Source organism: Falco rusticolus, chromosome 4, assembly GCF_015220075.1.
Source record: "Falco rusticolus isolate bFalRus1 chromosome 4, bFalRus1.pri, whole genome shotgun sequence".
Lineage (NCBI taxonomy): Eukaryota > Metazoa > Chordata > Aves > Falconiformes > Falconidae > Falco > Falco rusticolus.
This window is the reverse complement of record NC_051190.1, coordinates 35,439,026-35,457,019: the sequence shown is the minus strand read 5'-3', so window position 1 is coordinate 35,457,019 and position 17,994 is coordinate 35,439,026. Positions and strand designations below refer to the sequence as shown.

At 40.3% G+C, this 17,994-nt stretch overlaps 2 protein-coding genes across 2 annotated transcripts; both read left to right on the top strand.

Moving 5' to 3' along the window:
- The first annotated feature begins 17 nt into the window (after window positions 1-17).
- Window positions 18-6,431, top strand: RSL1D1 (ribosomal L1 domain containing 1). Its single transcript, XM_037387287.1, has 9 exons — window positions 18-101; window positions 195-334; window positions 1,030-1,168; window positions 1,828-1,976; window positions 2,153-2,254; window positions 2,818-2,911; window positions 2,999-3,127; window positions 3,889-4,089; window positions 5,485-6,431. Exons 1-9 carry the CDS (start codon window positions 66-68, stop codon window positions 5,815-5,817), a joined length of 1,323 nt encoding a protein of 440 aa, XP_037243184.1. The 5' UTR covers window positions 18-65; the 3' UTR covers window positions 5,818-6,431.
- A 5,046-nt stretch (window positions 6,432-11,477) lies between these two features.
- On the top strand, window positions 11,478-16,411 carry TMEM238 (transmembrane protein 238). The gene is made up of 2 exons (XM_037387289.1): window positions 11,478-12,135; window positions 15,874-16,411. Exons 1-2 carry the CDS (start codon window positions 11,726-11,728, stop codon window positions 15,881-15,883), a joined length of 420 nt encoding a protein of 139 aa, XP_037243186.1. The 5' UTR covers window positions 11,478-11,725; the 3' UTR covers window positions 15,884-16,411.
- The last annotated feature ends 1,583 nt before the right edge of the window (window positions 16,412-17,994 follow it).

The following is a 17,994-nucleotide window of genomic DNA, read 5'->3' as shown; positions in this document are numbered from 1 at the left end:
CCCGCCGTGCCCCGGAAGGCAGCGTGTGCGCAGCCGCAGGGGCCGCACGTGGCGCCGGCGGAGCCATGGGGAAGGAGCCGGAGCACCTGGAGCGCGCCCAGGTACCGCGGGCCGGCGGGCTGGGAGCGCGGCCGGGGCGGGCCGGGCCGGGCCGGGTTTTAACCCCGGCTGCTGCCGCTGTTGTGCTGTTTCAGGTGAAGAAGGCGGTGGAGGCCCTCCTGGCGTACGCCAGCAGTAAGGCCAAGGGAGACGCGCTGCTCCTCAACGAAAGCGAGAGCGTCCACCTCCTGGTGACCGTCTGGAAGGTCCCGCGGGTGGCACAGGTCATCAAAATGTAAGGCGTTCGCCCGCGGCCGCGTAGTTACGCGGGTTGCTTGTGTCCTTGGGCTGGGGCAGGAGCGCTTCGCAGAGCCCGAGCGCCACGGAGCGGGCGGCGGCGGTGCTGGTTCCTGCGCACCCAGCGCGGGGCTTGGTGGTTACCAGTCACAAGGGATGTGATGGGCCTTTCAGTCCCGACGCTCCAGAGCAGAAATCAACCTTTTATTTGCCTTAACCCACCACCAAATCATTAGAAAGACCCCTTCTCCTTTCTTGTGACACCCAACACTGAATATGAAATATAAGTTTTCTTTTAAACCGTAGCAAGGCTATATTGAGAAAGTTGACATCTGTTTGTCCGGGTCTCAGTATTACAGAGACTCGTCTAATGAGTGGATGCGTCGATGGTGTACGGAGATGCTCCTCCTCCCAGGACCTTTGTGGTAATGGTGCCTGGCAGGACAGATGGATTCAGCCGTGTATCTGACTGGAGCCATGGTATAGGATTTTTTTAACGTTCACAGTTCTACGTGCTTTAAAAGGCACAGGTTCCACTGAGGATGTTTAGTACTTAACAAAGAACAGAATCTAGATACATAGCTTCCCTGTAGTACTTGTTAAAGGGTGATGATCTCTCAGTGTAGACCTAGTTGTGAAAAAACTTATTTCTCCTCCTAGACATTCCCTGTCCATCCCATATTCTCATTGCAGACCACTGCCTCATGGCATTCGACCAGAAACTGCTGAGGTTTGCCTTTTCACAAAGGATGAACCAAATTTATCAGCAGAACAGACTGAAAATTTCTACAGGAAACTTCTAATCCAGAATGGGATCAGAAGTGTTAGCCAGGTAAGAGAGATACATGATGGTTTAGTGCAGTACTGCCATTTCTTTCCTCTTGTACACATGAAAAGTAGTTGTTTTCTGCAACTTTTAATATTTAAAATTTTTAATAAAAATTAAGTTAAAATGTTTTAATACTACTACTAGTTTAATCTCAGTGGTTCTGAGTTAACAATTGCTAGTAAGGTTTTTCTGCCTAGTGAAACTGCAGGTTTTCTAACCCTCAAAATTTACTCAGAATAATTTCTTCAATCTGAAACAGGATCTTTAGAAATAAGATGTAATTGCTAAATAAATGCTCAATATTTAGTTTGACTAAGCAACTGGAAGAACTTACAATATAAAAGAATATTTGAGTTCTTTGCAGCCAGATTGGATAGTTTATGCTACTAGCAATACAAAAATTCTACTGTTATACTTAACCTTGATTTAGATGTTACCATGTAGTCTAGTTCTGTTTCGTGATTCCCAGTCACCGTGCAAGAGGCCCGTATTGTTTGATTCTTAAAACAAAATGTACTGTATCCTTTTTCTTTTGTCTTCAGCATTCTAAAATAATGCACCATGATAAACCACTAGTGATGCAAGTTAATTCTGTGCAGTTCCAAGAAGTATTCTAAGTGACATTTTCAGCAATGGGGACTAAACTGTTACTTGCATTGCAGATCATCTCATACAAAACTCTCAAAAAAGAGTATAAAATGTTTGAAGCAAAGCGTCGCCTCCTGAACAGATTTGATCTCTTTCTATCTGATGACCGAATTAGAAGGCTCTTGCCCTCACATCTAGGAAAACACTTTTATGAAAGGAAAAAGTAGGTCTTTAAAATCTGTATATCCATTTTGTATTATGTTTTTTAAGATGAGATGATTCTTAGTAAAGTTTTGGTTGGGTGTGTTTTGGCAGGGGAGGTGGGGGGTTGGTTTGCATGTTTTATGGGGGTTGGTTTTAGTTGTGGGTTTTTTTTAATCCCCTGCCTTTCTTTTTCAGGGCACCTTTATCTGTAAACCTGAAAGCCAGAAATCTTGCTAAGGAAGTACAAAAACGTATCCAGGGGACTACACTCCCAGTTACCAACAAAGGGTGCTGTTAGTAAGTATGAGTAGATTAATATTTCACTTAAAATTCCTATAGTTAAGGTATAACTGTCCTTTAAGTGAAGTATTTTTATTCCATTAATATGTCAATAAAAGAGGTTAAGGGTCACCATTCCAGATATGGGCCATTTTGAACCTTAACCTGAATAAAGGAAGTGGTAGTTCTACTTAAGTTTTACTGTAAAGGTTTTCTATCTTTTTTTCCTTCTGCCTAAGGAATTTCTAGGCACCTGTCACTGTCAAAGAGCATGTACAATCTTAGAAAAATATTACTGTTAAATTAGATAAAAACTTCCAAAGTATTCTATTCTTGTAAGACTTTTTTCATTTATTGTGCACCTAAAAGGATCTAAATTGGTGATATGCTTAGCAATATAAGGCAGAAGTTGCATAGTCGAATACAGAAAACTTAATCCAGGTAAATCTATTCTAACTTTTATTACAAAAGACTTCTGCAATAGCCAGCCATCCTTTATGAAAGTTAATAAAACTTCATATAAGTGGGCTTTTTTCATTTCTGGGTATGCCTAAACCCAAGTATGTACTCTTCACTTTCAGTACAGCACGTATAGGTCACACTGGAATGAAAGCTGATGAGATACTGGATAATATCATTGCAGCAGCTGAGGTGATTGCTAAGAAGTTACCAAAGGTACTGCTGATTGATTGCATTAAAGCCAAGCCAGTTCATAATTCAGCCTTATTATTTTTGCATCATATACTGTGTTTGTTGTTGCAGAATTGGAAAAATGTAAAAATTCTTCACCTCAAAACACTTAAATCGGTTGCACTTCCGATTTTCACTGCAAATATCTCCAACTTGGATGAGCTTGACAGCCAGCCATCTCTCAAAAAAAAGGAAGTAAAGGTAAAAAAAAAACCAAAACAATTCCTCACACTTCTCATAAAACCAAATTAGAACGACTAGTTTTTTGGCTTCCTTTTATGCATTGTAGTGTCTGATGTGTTGGGTTTAAATGTTTTAGCGGTTGATCCAAGGCATTTATGGCTACAGGTGCGTTAGGTGCTCCAGATTCCCGAGTGCTTCAAATACTTAGTAATACTAACAAAATTATGGTGAGTCCCTGATGGGTTGTAAAGCAAACTGGAAGTAAGTTTACTTTCTAGTCTTAAACTGTAGGGAGCTGAGATTCTTTCTTAGAATTTTGTATTGTTTATTCATATTTGCCTTCTCAAAATACTAATTAGCCAATAAATAATGAATGCATAGTCTGAATCCATATATATGTTAATCAGTGGCGTCTGAGTAATTCACAAGCTCTTATATATGTATATTTGGGGGGGGGTACCTACTTTTAAAAAGAAAACAATTGAGTATTCATTTGTATTGAGTTCTTCTTAGTATATTCTTTTGTCCAAAATAAAATTAGAGCATGAAAGACTGTAATCTTGACATTATTATTGCTTACTTATGAGCTATGTATTATAAACTTATGAAAGTAATGTAGTTTTTTTCATATTTTACATACAGTTGACCAGTCCAGGTCTATTGAACAACAGTATTTAAATAAATGTTGCTAGACTGTCTTATTTTTAACCATATTAAAATAATTATTATATATTTAGAGATGTTATGGGGATTTGTCTGAGATGTACTTCCAATTCTAGAAGGGAAAGAACAAGAAACCAAAGAAGGCAGCTAAAGAACTGAATTCAAGCCAAGTGACTCTGGCAACTGGAATTAATGCTGCTGCTACCCAGGAGCCTGTGATAAAAGAAAAAGTAGTCCAAGAACCAGGTGGTGGTGATGATGATGAAGAAATTCCACAACTGGTACCTATGCAAACAACCATCTTAGCTGAGCTGAAGGTAATCGTTTAATAAAACTGAGAAATTCACATTTCAGTTAAAACTAAAGATTTGCAACTGTTTAAATCATTTGTTGCTTCTTAAGGAACAGTGCCTGTTAACACACTGTAAGTGAACTGGATTTTTTGTGACTATATCTTGAAAACAAGAGCTGAGTGTAGGCAGGGAGGGGTGCCTTGGGGACATGGTTAGTTTGAGGATTTTTTGGTTTTGAGATTTTTTTTATTACTTTATTTTTTAGTTAAACCCTATTACAGACAAAAGCAAGCTAGTGGGTTTTGTCCTTACATGTATTTTTCTAAATGGCAGCGATTTTATCTAGGTTAAATAGCAGGCCTGAAGTCAGAAGAAATGGTAAATTATTAACAGCTTAGTACTTTAAATTATAAAAGTTTTAATTTAAAAAAAACCAAAATGTCTTGCAAAATTAAAATTTGAATGTATCATGTTCTGCCTGGGGTGCAAAACTTGAGGGAGAACACATAACATTCTCTACATAGTAGTATGGAACGTTAACAGTCACATAATATAAACTGAGAGCTAGCAGCTTGCATGAAGTACTGTATGGACTTACTCTTGCCAGTGTGGTTCATACGATTAACATGTCTGCAAAACAACCAGACTGATATACATTTCAAGTATCTTTCCAAGATACTGGTTAATGAATAAAACAGTAACACTTACAAATTCGACTTGCTTATACTGCATTCATGATGGGAGCATATCCTTAAACCAACGATGTACCTCTTCATGGATGCCCAAACTAAAACTATGATTATGTGCAGGCGCACCAAAAACATTCACACAGTTTGTTTCAAGCTGCCCTTGTGCAACAGGCCTACATTATCTCACATGATGTGATTGCTAGAGCCCTGTTTCCAGAGACTTGGAATAGATGCAGGTAGAGCTGGATTGTATGAATTGTTCTGATGACAGCAGCCTTCTTTCAAGAGGGTCATTTGGGAATATGTGATGAACTCTAGGGAATGCTAAGCCTCATGCGCAGGTAAGAGTGCAGTCAGTTGTATAGCTGGACTTCAAATAGAGCTGATCTCTCTTTCCGGTATATTAAGCCTGGAAATGCAGCAAGAGGACTGTGGTTTACAACTGTGCCAGCAGAGGTCAGTGGCTTGACTGGCTGAGAGGATCCTTACGTTTGTTAAATCTATTTAACTTTCTTAATATTTTGTTATCTTTTCATTATTTTTGTGATGTCATTCTGTGTTTAATCCCCTGCTTCCAGACTGAAATGCTGAATAGATTATTTGGGCTAGGGCACAGCTCAATTAGTGGAAAGCATTTGTCATTTATAATGGTTTGCATTGATCTTTCTTGAAAAACAACAAAGATGTTTCTTAGGTAGAATAGTAATTTTTTTGTGTGTTTCAAATACAGAAAATGGAACAGAGACCAGAAAGAGGTGAGAACCTGGGTAAGAAAGCTAAACCACGCCTCGGTAAGAGAAAGAAACAATCTCTAGCTCAGGAGACTCCAAAAACAAAACATAAAGTTACAGAAGAGTGTGCAGACTTGCAGACATCACCGAAAGAGAAGAAAGCCAAGCAGCTGAGCCTGCCAAAGGAAGCAGCAAATGAAAAAGAGATGAAAAAGACTCCCAAAAAGCCTGAAGCAAAGTCTTTTGCAGCACCCAAAGCTGGCAAATCAATACAGTCAGCCAAGAAGTCTTCAAAAGCACCCAAGAAAGCACGCAAGCCACAGTCAGCATGAATGTTGTCTGTTTTAACATGCTTTATATAGTCATTCAGTGCTGTCTTTTTTGTAGGTAAATACATTGATGAAGTAAAGTACCTTCTTAGGAAAATTTGATCCCAAGAGCTTGTTTTTTACTGAGACTTTGAAACAATTCCTTTTTGTTTCTTAACTGATGAGCTGGAACAAATAAACTCACAATCTTAATTGGCTCTTTTTCTTACCTTCTATCTTTTCTTGGCCCAAACTAAAAGCACTCAAATTCTTTTAAGTGTCAAAGGATAGGGAGGGGACTAGTCCAAGGAAGAAAACTGAGAAATATTTTGTAAGATATATCTTCCTGAAGCATCTGTTAAGACTGGAAAAGACAAGAGCTGAAGCCAGAAGCATGCATAGCAAGGGCAGCTATCTATTTAACGTGATTTAAAACATGAAATAGCTGCTACCATTTTTTCTTGAAATTTTCAGTGTCATGAAAACAGATTGACATCTATCGATCTTATTCCAGATATGTAAGTTAGCAGCATGGTAAGAAGCCAAACAATGAAACAATATATTTTTTAGCTGACTTAACCTAGAGTATTTATGCATGTTAAAAAAAATAACCAAGCACAATTTTACTTTTGTTGTTATATGCTTTCACCATTTGTACTTTATGACATCAAGCAAAATCTCCTTACCTTCACTTTTGGGCTTTATTTCTCTGCATGCTGGTCACAATATTGTTCCATCTGAAAAACACCAAAGGCTGTATGAATTTCAGGTGTGGCAGGTAAGTGAACCCACCCCATAAAAGCATAAAAAATATACACTGCCGAACTGAAAGGTGATTAATTTTAAAGTTTTCAGGATAACCAAATTGTTGCTCTCTGTATGATTACTTCCCATTCTTTACAAAGTGAGAATACAAGGCAGATGGTGTTGAAAAGTCCTAGTGAAGTCCTAGAAAGATGATGATGATGAAATTAGCAGTATTTTACTCAAATCTAAAACCTATCCCATCGCCTGTTTAGGACATCTCATATCAATAGACTAGCTACCTAGAAAGTAATTGGGTGTTGAATAAAAAGTGGTAAAAGAAACACTAAAGAATATGAAAAGATTCTGCTTCATCAATAGCGTGAACTTTTTGTAGCTCGTGACCTCTTGTTCTAGTCTACCATACACATTTTTTTAAATCAAGAAACAAATTAATCTTAGCCAAAAAAAGTAAGTCTGACTCAATGGTCCCTGTTAGATCCATGCTAAGAAAAATAACTCATCTTGTCCAGAAATAATCACATCCCTTTCTGGACTGCAAAATAATACTTCACTTCCATAACGGCAAAGTAAAAGAACAGAATAGCAAAGAAAAGAGAGAGAACTTGCCTTTTTGGAAATGTGTTTTTGCATCTAACAATGTTAAAATGCTTCTTAATTTGTAGATGTGCAGAAAATTATGAAATGAAGATCATAACTTCTGTATGAATAATTAATAGTGAACCGTACTAGCTTGTTGGTGCTGCAAAAACATCCTTCATGTTAAAAATAATAAGTACTGCCTTGAAATTCTGCAGCACCTTGAGCCAACCTATGTTGGGACTGCAGTAGTTAGTCTTGCCTTTTCTTTAATAGCAGCACTGGAATTCATACAGCTAGGTAAGACATGTAGAGCATCTGATTGACACAGCTACAAACTAACCCATTGGGGGGGAAAATGTATATATATAAAAAGTATAACTGAATTTTTTCCTTTTATGTTGCAGTGTATCCAGGATTTTGACAGTTAAATAAGATGTAACACTACTGATGTGATTTTTATTCTTCCTATGAGTAATGTACTCTTTTATTAAAAAAAATACGTATTTAGAATTCAGAAAACTACTGGATAATAATTTGACAAAGCTATCACAGATCTTCACTTGGAGGCATTTGCAGTAGTCACCCTGGCTCAGATGCAGTAAGTTACTATTGTTGCAGGGAGGTATGTTGCTCAACTTGGTGGACTGTATGTACTGAAGGTCAGTGTTGAATGATGGAGTTAAAACTATTACGTTTATTCAGGAAACTATTTCTTAGTAATGTTTTTATTGCTTAAGAGACCTGGGAAAGCCTGTCACTTAGCTAATCAAGAAGGGAGGAAATACGAAAAACTACATTCAGATTTAAACTGTGCTTATTCCTGATGCATTACAGAATTAAATTGGGTGTAAAACACAGTTGTTTTCAGTGAACTGATTTCAACTGACAAGCTGTAAGGACCAAATCACCACTTCATGTTCTTAGCACAATTGCCCTTCAAACAAAGATAATTGTATTTTCTGTGTTGGCAGAAACAGCTAAGGTGGAAAACACCTCCCTGAGGGCTGAGTTTGTTTAGCTCCGAAAGGCACGTTGGAGAGCATTAAGCTCAGTCTTATATAAACAACTAGTGTGCAGTACTTATGTCTGAGCCTTTGTAAGGGCATTTCTGGGAATGACCATCAAGAGACTAAAGCAAATCCTGAGTGTTTTATGTATAAATTCTTACAGACCAACCATTTTTATTCCTGTAATATTTATTCTGACCAACTTTAAAAATCAAAGGTGAAAGGTTTAGTAGACATCTAAATAATTACTTATGGTACTACCTCTTTAACCTTACAACCTTTATCGTATTTTAAAATTGAAAGTGGAAAGAACTGTAAAATCCATTTATGGTATGGCTAGTAAAATTATCAGTCTTACAATAAAGCTGTAGTACTACAAATTCTATTGGAGCCTCATAATTCTGAATTTAAATGAGGGCTTTGGTTAAATTCTTATGCAACATTTTCAATAGTATTATTTGTCCTTAGTTAAAGCTTTGGATTTTTTAATAGAAAAATCTGTCTGTTAGTTTTTTCTCTATTAAGAGTGTAAAATAATAGTATTTTAACATACACAATTGTCAAGACATACCTAAGCTCTTTAAACCCTTCAGGAAATAAAAACAGTGTTTTCTTTATGGAGCTGCGTAGCCTTGCATTGAGTGCTTTGTGGAACCCAGGTAATAGCCAGAATTTTTTGTGTATCATTAATGTGAGCGAGTTCATCATTCATGTCCTTTTTAGAAGTACTGAAAGCAGAGTGGCCGATGGAGGCTAGAAGGGAAGTCAATAACTCTCAAAATACCAACATTCTATTTTTTTATTAAAGTATTGTTTTATTATTAAGATTTGCTACCTGTGTTAAAAGTAAACTCTTAATTAGATTAGGACAAGCTTCTGCAAGGAGTCACTAACAAAATATTTTCTCCGAAGTGGGAACTAACTCATGTTCTGCACAGAGATAAACTGGCATCAGGAAGCTAGTCTTTCAAAAGACTGCAGTAACTATTTGAAACAAACTACAGTGAAACAACTTAGTGCAGCCACCTTGCAACTTACTACTGCACTGGAGCCAAAGTGCCTTTCTTTCCCCAAAAACATCTGCTGAACTACTCCTTTTGCAAGAGGAAAAACTTCAAAACTACATTAACTTCTACTATGATTTATATGGCTGGGTGCTTTTTTAAAAAAAGAATTGGCGATAAATTAATGTGTTAGTAACTTCAACAGTGTTATGTTTTGAACAACGTTGAGCTCTTGCTGAAAAAGGAATTTCAATGGACAGATAAATAAGGAGGAAAAATACCATCTGCCTAGAAAAAATGAGACTAGTTTATGCCGTAGCTGGTCTGTAAGCCTTCTGCCATGCTTATAAAAAATCATTATATTTGTATGCATGTTTGGTAGGATGAGGGTGATAATGTAACTTACACATTCAAGTTAGCCCTTCAGTTTAGCATTACTGGGAAGAACAACAGCTAATAATAAAGCAAATATCTGAATACTACCAAACCAAAACCTTGGCAGGAGGAATGCAGGTAAGACAATGGAAACTTGTTCACAAACTCATTTTTGTAGGAGTTAATTACATTGTGGGCCCTAAGGGGAGGTAAGTTTGGTGTGCACATAGTAAGAATGCCAGAACGCTAGAACTATGACTTAAAATAGCTCTTTTTTTCCCAAGAATCAGAGTTAAGATTATTAAAACTGAATTCTGTTTAAAATTCCCTCAGTATTTGTTATTTTATTGTAATTAGATCTGCCTTCTCACCCTGTCAGTCTTCAAATTAAGCAAAACTGTCATGATTATTTGTTTCTTTTAGGACTGTATATGATTATTAGAATTCCTACTGCCATCAGGTTAAGTATGTAATCTTAAAATTAATTTGACTTCCTAGGAGTTATTCTGATTCTAATGGAATAAACCCCCCTAAACTAAGCAGGTATATGAACCTCACTCAAACTTCGCTAACTGGTACATTATCTTCTCTCTCTTATGCTTTTGAGAGGAACAAAATTTAGAAGGTTATTTAACACTGTAACATGAGGCTGCGGTAGAACCATAGTTGTTATATAAAGCAAGGTTTAAACTTTAAAATACAAAAGATATTTGAAAATAATCAGGAAGAGTAGCAGCATAGGCTTTTTGGTACTATAATTCTCAAGATAGAAATGGTACCAGTTATCAAAGTGAAAGGTATTTTATTGTTGAAGTACTTACAATGATTTTAGCTTTTTTTCTTTTAAGAGGATTTCAGCTTGTGATTTCCTAAGGACATCACTAACACAGGCAGTCATTGATGAAGAAGTGGCTTTACCTAGTCTTGATTCTCAATGTTCAGCAGGAGCAATGTAAGTGAGCCAAACGCTATGAAACGAATTGAGTCTGTAGTCTTGTTATAGTAAACTGATAGCACTAATTGTCATTGGAAGAACAGTCTTCTTCCACGGCACCATTCTTGGCACACTGTACTTCCACAAGTACGTGGAAGCTGCATACGCTTTTCAGCCTGTCAGACTTTGCATTGGCTTGGTATTTCTTGTTATTAGAACAGTGTGACTTACCCATCGTTAAACAAGCTGTCACATAAGGGCCTCATGACAGTATGTGCACAAGAGCCTACAGCCAAATATAGTTCTTGTACTTGAGGACTTGGGAGTGTTAAAAGATATGTACGAGGTCATTAACTGACACAAGAGTGAACTGAAATATCCACCTTGCCTTTTACATAAACTGTTTCACTTGCTAGATGTTGCATTCACAACTAGTTTCCTGCTTGTTAACCTGCAGTTGTATTCTAACTACACATTCTGAGCGAACCTCCTCAAGCAGGTAGTTAGTCTATATGACTTTGCCAATGCACATTACAACTGCCTTGCAAATCACTGATGCCTAATAGCTGCCTCCTTGTCCAAGTGTGGTGGTCTCCAACATGTACGTTTGTCTCAAGACCACCTGTGTGACGCACCTCCCTTCCAAGGAACTTGAGCAAACTCAGGCAAAGGCCTCACAAGGTGATGCTGCCTCAGCTGGAAACAGCTACACGGGTCCAGCTGCGTCTGCCTCCCGCTCACCTGCACAACGAAATGGAGACGACCAGCACTTCCAAGGGATGCCGCGACTCCAGGACGCTGACAATCACTACAGATCCCTCTCCAGCAGCCGCGCCTGCCGAGTGGAACGTCCAGGCTTAAGAAGCGGCGGTGCGCCGGCCTCAGGGGCTGGAGGAAGGGGCGTGTGAGCGACGTCTAGACACCACTGGCGAGGAGAGGCCAGCTGCGGAACCGGGCCCCAGTGAGCGAGCTGTCAGCTCCCCCTAGGGCAGTTTAAGGTAAGAGGAGGAGAGGGCCCGTGCCCGTCCCGCCCTCCCTCACCTCACCGCGGCGGGCGACGGCCCTCCCGCCTTCCCTCACCTCGGCGGGCGGCCACCGGGGCGTGGCAAGAGCCCCCCCGAGGGGGGCGTGGCCCCACTCGCAGGTGCGGGAGGAGGGGCGTGGCCTGGCCGTCCCCCTCAGGTGCGGCGCCGCGCCCCGCCTTCCCCTCAGGTGCGGGCGGCCCGAGGCGGCGGTTGCGCCGCTGCTGCCGCCGCTCCCCCGCGATGGCGGCCCCCGGCGGGCTGGGCCGCTGCGTGGCCGCCTTCTGGCTGGCGCTGGCCTTCGACGCGCTGGGGCTGGCGGTGCTGCTGGCCGGCGTGTTCGCCGACGTGTTCTTCTCCGACCTGCTCATCTACGCGGGCGGCATCGGCATCTTCCTCAGCCTCATCTGGTGGGTGTTCTGGTACGCGGGCAACCTCGAGGTGCCGCCGGAGGAGCTGCGCGACGACGTGGGGCTGGCGCTGCCCAAGGGCGGCGGGGACACCCTGCTGCGGCGGCTGGTGCACGGCCTCAGCCTCCGCCTCTCCTCCGCCTTCGCCGCCTCCCCGCGCTCCCGCGCTGCTGCCGCCGCCGCCACCGACCTGGAGCTGCAGCGCGCCGGGGGCCTGCGGGGCCGCCCCGCCGACTCCAGCAGGTGAGAGCCGGGGAGGCCGGGCCGGGGCGGGCCGCCGGGCTCCCGCCACAGGGGCCGCCGGGGGCGAGCCTGAACTGTGTCTAACGCTTGAGAAAACTCTTACCCGAGGTTCGATTAAAAACTTGGGATTCTGAGCCGCCTGCTCCCAGCTGACGCTATTTTAAAAAAATGTTGTGGGACTCTCTCTCAGCTCGGGTGAGAATAGAAATGGAGTGGGACAGGCGGGCCGGGTTTGATCGGGCAGGGGAGACGCTTCCTGTAGGCGTCTGAGGGTGGGAAAGGCGGGGGGGGCCGTGGGAGCCGGGGTGCTGCAGAAGGCACACAAGCCATGCGGTTCTGAGCTGGACCCGACGGTGGCCCAGAATAAGTGTGGGGTGATGAAATAACCATTAACCACTTCCCACTTGAGCTCTTCTGAGGGGAAGCTCCTTTTTCCGCAGCAGCATCGTTCTTGGAGAACAACAACAACGAAGGTGAAATGCTGACTAGCCTTTAACTTGAGGGTAGAGTTGTAGCTACTAGTCTGAAACTCATCGATGCAATCAATAGTTAAACTACTTGTCTTGAGCCTCAGTCTTGTGAAAAAGATGTGCTGCTATCCAGTATGCAAAGAAGAAGGTGTCTAGGTCCAGCTTTGAAGTATGGTTGACGATCATCCAGCCTTTCAAAGTATCTCCAGCGTGTTCATTAATATGGCATGTTTATTTATGAAGAAAAGTATACTTAATGTCTTGAAAATGGGGAGGGGAAAGTCAAGCTTTCACTTCACTATGTAACATTGTTTTCTGAAGGAACTGTAAAAACAATTTGGTACTAAGTGGCTGAACTATTCAAGGATTGTGAACGTCTTGTAGCTCTGTGTACAAAGCCAGCTTTTTCTTCTGCTCTTAGAAACTAAATCTTGAAGCTACTGTTGGATTACAGAAAAGTTCAAGTAAAAATAGTCATCTTTCATGAAAGTCAAAGAATTTTCTTGAGAGGAAGTTCTAACAGTAGGGAGATAGCTGTTAATAGAAAATGCAGGTGGAAAAGAACAACAGCAACACAACTTTAAAAGATTTGTAATTTCTATTTAGTTTATTATTAACTATATCTGCAATTAGGAAACAGGCTCTTGAAAATGAGTCATTCTCTTCTTTGTAGACTTTTTTTCTGAAATGGGTCTAGAATTGACAGATAAAGATCCATATTTGCAGGGAAGAAAAACACTTGTGAATTACTATGTCTGACCTTTTCCATGTAAAGATTATGGCAGTTATAGGTATTGAGTTCAGTAGCCTAGTGGTTTGACTGTGACTGGATGCCAGGTGCCCACCAAAACAGCTCTATCACTCCCCTCCTCAACTGGACAGGGGAGAGAAAATACAACGGAAGGCTTGTGGGTTGAAATAAGGATGGGGAGATCACTCAGCAGTTACCATCATGGAGAAAACAGACTCAACTTGGGGAAATGAATTTACTACCATTCAAATCAGAAAAAAAACCCTTCCTCACACCCCTCCCTTCTTCCCGGGTTTAACTTAATTTTCAATTTCTCTACATCTTCCCCCAGAGTGGTGCTGGGGGATGGGGGTTACGGTCAGTTCATCACATGTTTTCTGCTGCTCCTTCCTCCCCACGCTCTTCCCCTGCTGCAGCATGGTGTCCCTCCCATGGGAGACAGTTCTCCATGAACTTCTCCAACATGAGGCCTTCCTGCAGACTGTAGTACTTCATGAACTGCTCCAGCATGGGTCCCTCCCTTGGGGTGCAGCCCTTCAGGAACGGGCTGCCCCAGTGTGGGTCCCCTATGGGGTCACAAGCTCGGCCAGCAAACCTGCTCCAGTGTGGGCTTCCCACAGGTCACGACCTCCTTCAGGCATCTCCCTGCTCCAGTGTGGGCTGCAGGTGGACATCTGCTCCACCATGGACCTCCATGGGCTGAGGAGGACGGCCTGCCTCACCATGGTTTTCAGCACAGGCTGCCAGGGAATCTCTGCTCTGGCACCTGGAGCACCTCCTGCCTCCTGCACTGACCTTGGTGTCTGCAGAGTTGTTGCTCTCGTAGTCTCACTCCTCTCTCCTGCTGACACAGATTTCCACCCCCACCCCCCTTCTTAATACGTTATCCCAGAGGCGCTACCACCGTTGCTGATTACCTCGGCCTTGGCCAGCGGTGGGTCCGTCTTGGAGCCGGCTGGCATTGGCTCCATTGGACATGGGGGAAGCTTCTGGCATGTTCTCACAGAAGCCACACCCGTAGCCCTCTGCAACCAAAACCTTGCCACACAAACGCAATACAAGTAGATAATATGCTCTCTCTGTAGATGGTCCTACTTTTGATATGCATATGTAGATGTGTATTTTGTTGTAATGAACTTCTGGTAGTGGAAGTTATCCATGATTTTTAAATATTTCAAGTCTTATTACTGATTTTAATTAGAAATAATCTATGGTTTATTATTTCCTATAAAGGCAGATATATAGAGTGCTTTGTTGTAAGTTATGACAAGTAAACAGCATCTTCTAGTGCTGCAGTAAACAAACTTAGGTACAATTGCATCAGTAATTCAGAAGGAACCAAAACAGAAGGAGTTATGTTACACATTGTAATGCAAACCATGATTGTAACTTCCAAGGTAAAATAATGGATAACAAACAGTTGTACCTCCAAAGGTAATTCAGGGTTCCCTTTTGAAGTTAATCTGAAGTACTTTATAGATTTTCATAAATATCTGCCTGAATCGGATCAGACCTTACTGATAGACTGAATCCTCTCTGCATCTGGAGATATTTATGAACTTCACCAAACGGGTTAAACATGTTTGGGCAGATATTGTCAAGGGGAAGAAACACCACCACACACACATGAAAAAAAAACAACAAACCCCAACCCTGAAAACAAACAAAGCCAGCAAAACCCCCTACATCATACTGGCCATTAGAAAAGCTTCCCAAGCCATTAACTTCAGATTTCTCACAACCTTAAAAAACAAAGTGCAAGTGTTTGGAAAATCAACTTGCCTTAATAAGGAAGTTTGTTCATTACAGAAACTATGCGTTTTTGTCATTTTGATAATTTTCTGGTTCCTGCCTTTAATAATTTTTGATGTTATTAATGGAATATTGCATGCTGTTCTGATTTCCTATCCTAAAAATTATATAGTAGAAGTGAATGAGAAGGGTGAGAATTCCCAAGATACGGAATGATTCTATTAAAGGAATAACAAATAGATCAGTGTCCCTGAGCCTAAAGAGAGATGCAGAGTATAAAATACCCTGGAGGTCTATACAGTCATAAGTGGTATGGAAAAGGTACATAAGGCATGCCTCTTTCAAGACAAAGCAGGAACCAACAAGTTGTCATGTGCTATGTAACTAAGTGTGGGATTATTTGACATGGGACGGTGTGACAGAGAGAAAATTTACTGATTCAAAAAGCCAGAGGCAGAAACGGAAGAGACGCAAAGATAGTATGTTTGGTTCAGGAAGACCTGGGGCAGTAAGTGTCAGCTGAAATAATATCCTGAGGCGATACAACTTGCACGCTCTATTCTTATGCCTTTATTGAGACATCCATGCTTGGTCACTATTGGAGATAGACTGTTGATTTGATGGGTCTTTTATTTTGGTCCCAGTTGACTGTTAAACCTGAGGAAAAATACTTTTAAGACTGACTTCAAAGAACAGTTTAGAGTGTTATATGATTTTGTTCGAAGACTATGTTGGAGTAACCTTTTCTCAATGTATTCTCTTCAGGGTCTGTTGAAGACACGACTATCAAAGTTCCTGCCTCTAGAAGTGGGGGAAGTGCTGTGAAACGTGGAAAGAGAATTGCCTACTCAATGCAATAGGATTCTGTCATTATGGAATAATGTCTGAAAACATTATGGACTCTGTATAAAATGGACGCATAGAGCTGTATCTCTGCCAAACACACCTATTTCAATGTTGGACTGGATATACCTGGAACTTGTGAAAAACACCCACAGAAAACCTAAATTAGATCTCTTAAGAAGTGAGAACCTGATTCACAGAAAAATCACTGCAGCATGTAATATAGAACTTTTTTATTTTTAATAACCTGGGAATGTTTGGATAAAAAGCTCTTGCACAATGAAAAGCTCTTGCACTGTTTTACCAAGGTCTGGAAGTTAAACTTACTGTGAATTTTTATGATGCCAGTGCAATACTTTTGTTTGTAAGGGTGCTTTTAAAATATCTATGTTAAACTATTGATGCAAAGTTGCAAATGTAGTAGAAGTTGTTTATAGTGTAAATACACAATTTACATTGACTCTTGTAAGTTTCATCGTTATTATGGAATAACTTGGATTTTAAGATTTTGTAAGTAGACAAGTAAAAATAGTGATGTTGGCATACCTGTACATTCTTCATAGTTGCAAGTGATGTAATGATGACTCTTAAGAATAGGCGGGTTTCGTCCAGTGACGTTGGGAATTATTTTCATAATGCTGAAGCATTTGGGGGAGGATACACCACCAAAACAGATCCCTTGCTGATGAACAAATACTCTGATGCTTTATGAAATATTTATGACTTTATATTTAGATGTAACTGAGAAGACAGATCTATATTAATGATCTAGATTAATGATACCTAAAATTCTTGTGTGGACAAATTTCTTGTGATTTCTTCTGGTTTTGAACTAACACTAGTTTGAGCCCACCATTAGCAAATACGGTAGGTCTTAAAAATCTAATGTACAATTGGTTTTATGCCACACCTTATCGAATACTAGAGGTGGATTTAAGGAAAATGTTTACTCAGAATACTGTGGTTGTACTTCCTTGTGAACTCATGTCTTTCAATGTTCTCTTGTAAATTACTGGACTAACTTCTTACTTTTCTATGTATACTCTAATTTTTAAATGTTTTCCAAATTGGCTCAGTTTTTCAGCGTTAGATGAACACTAAACTTGAAGGTCTGTAATGTGATTTCTTCTTTACTAACTGGTTTTTAGGAGGTATGTAGAATTGTTACCTCCTTTTAGAGAAAGTGCAATGTGATGCCATCATATTGTTAAAATGGTCTGATCGAAAAGAAAAAGCCAAACATGCTCCTCCCTTAACTTACAGATTACTGTTTCTGTCATTCGCAAGATTTTTTTTCATTTCATTGTTCTGAACAGAGAACTGCTTGTTCTGATTCCTCACAGTTTCACTTGTAAACTGAATTATGAGATGTAATGTTTAATAAGTGGAACAATTACCGGCAGCCAAAAAGAAAAAGCCAAAACTTTTGTGTGCAGCCATTCACATATATAGTCTGGTGAAAAAAAATAATTTCAGATCTAGTGTTGCAATCATAATTACTGAGTGAATTTTGAGCAGGGCTTTGCATTCACTGTAGATTACAATGTAATTGATCTTAAATATTAATACTTAATGACTTGTGAAAGATGGTAGAATGTTGTTGGCTGTTGCAACTTCACACAAAAATTGTACAGGATTCAAATGTTTGGTTATGAACAGTATGTTTAAAAATTAAATTAGGAACCGACATAAGGATGTTACTCATAGAGAAGCACTAGAATGTTACTCGTGTGGTGTATCTAAATGATGAGAAAAGATTCTTGCTTTGGAACAATGATAACTATTGTAAGCTATGTTCCTTTCCTTTTGAAACTATAAAAGTTACTGTTTCATAGAAACTATTTGCTTTCTAAATAAGGAAGGCCAATACTAAATAGAAACTGGCAACTGAATTATTAGCAGTTAAACATTAACAAATATTTGACACTATTTTAGTCTCCTGGTAGGTATCCTTATCAGTGGTAGCTCAGTGCAGCACAAAGTCCATTCAAATAACATTTATATTGTTGGATTGGAAAGAAGCTCTTGTACATGTTTAGGACT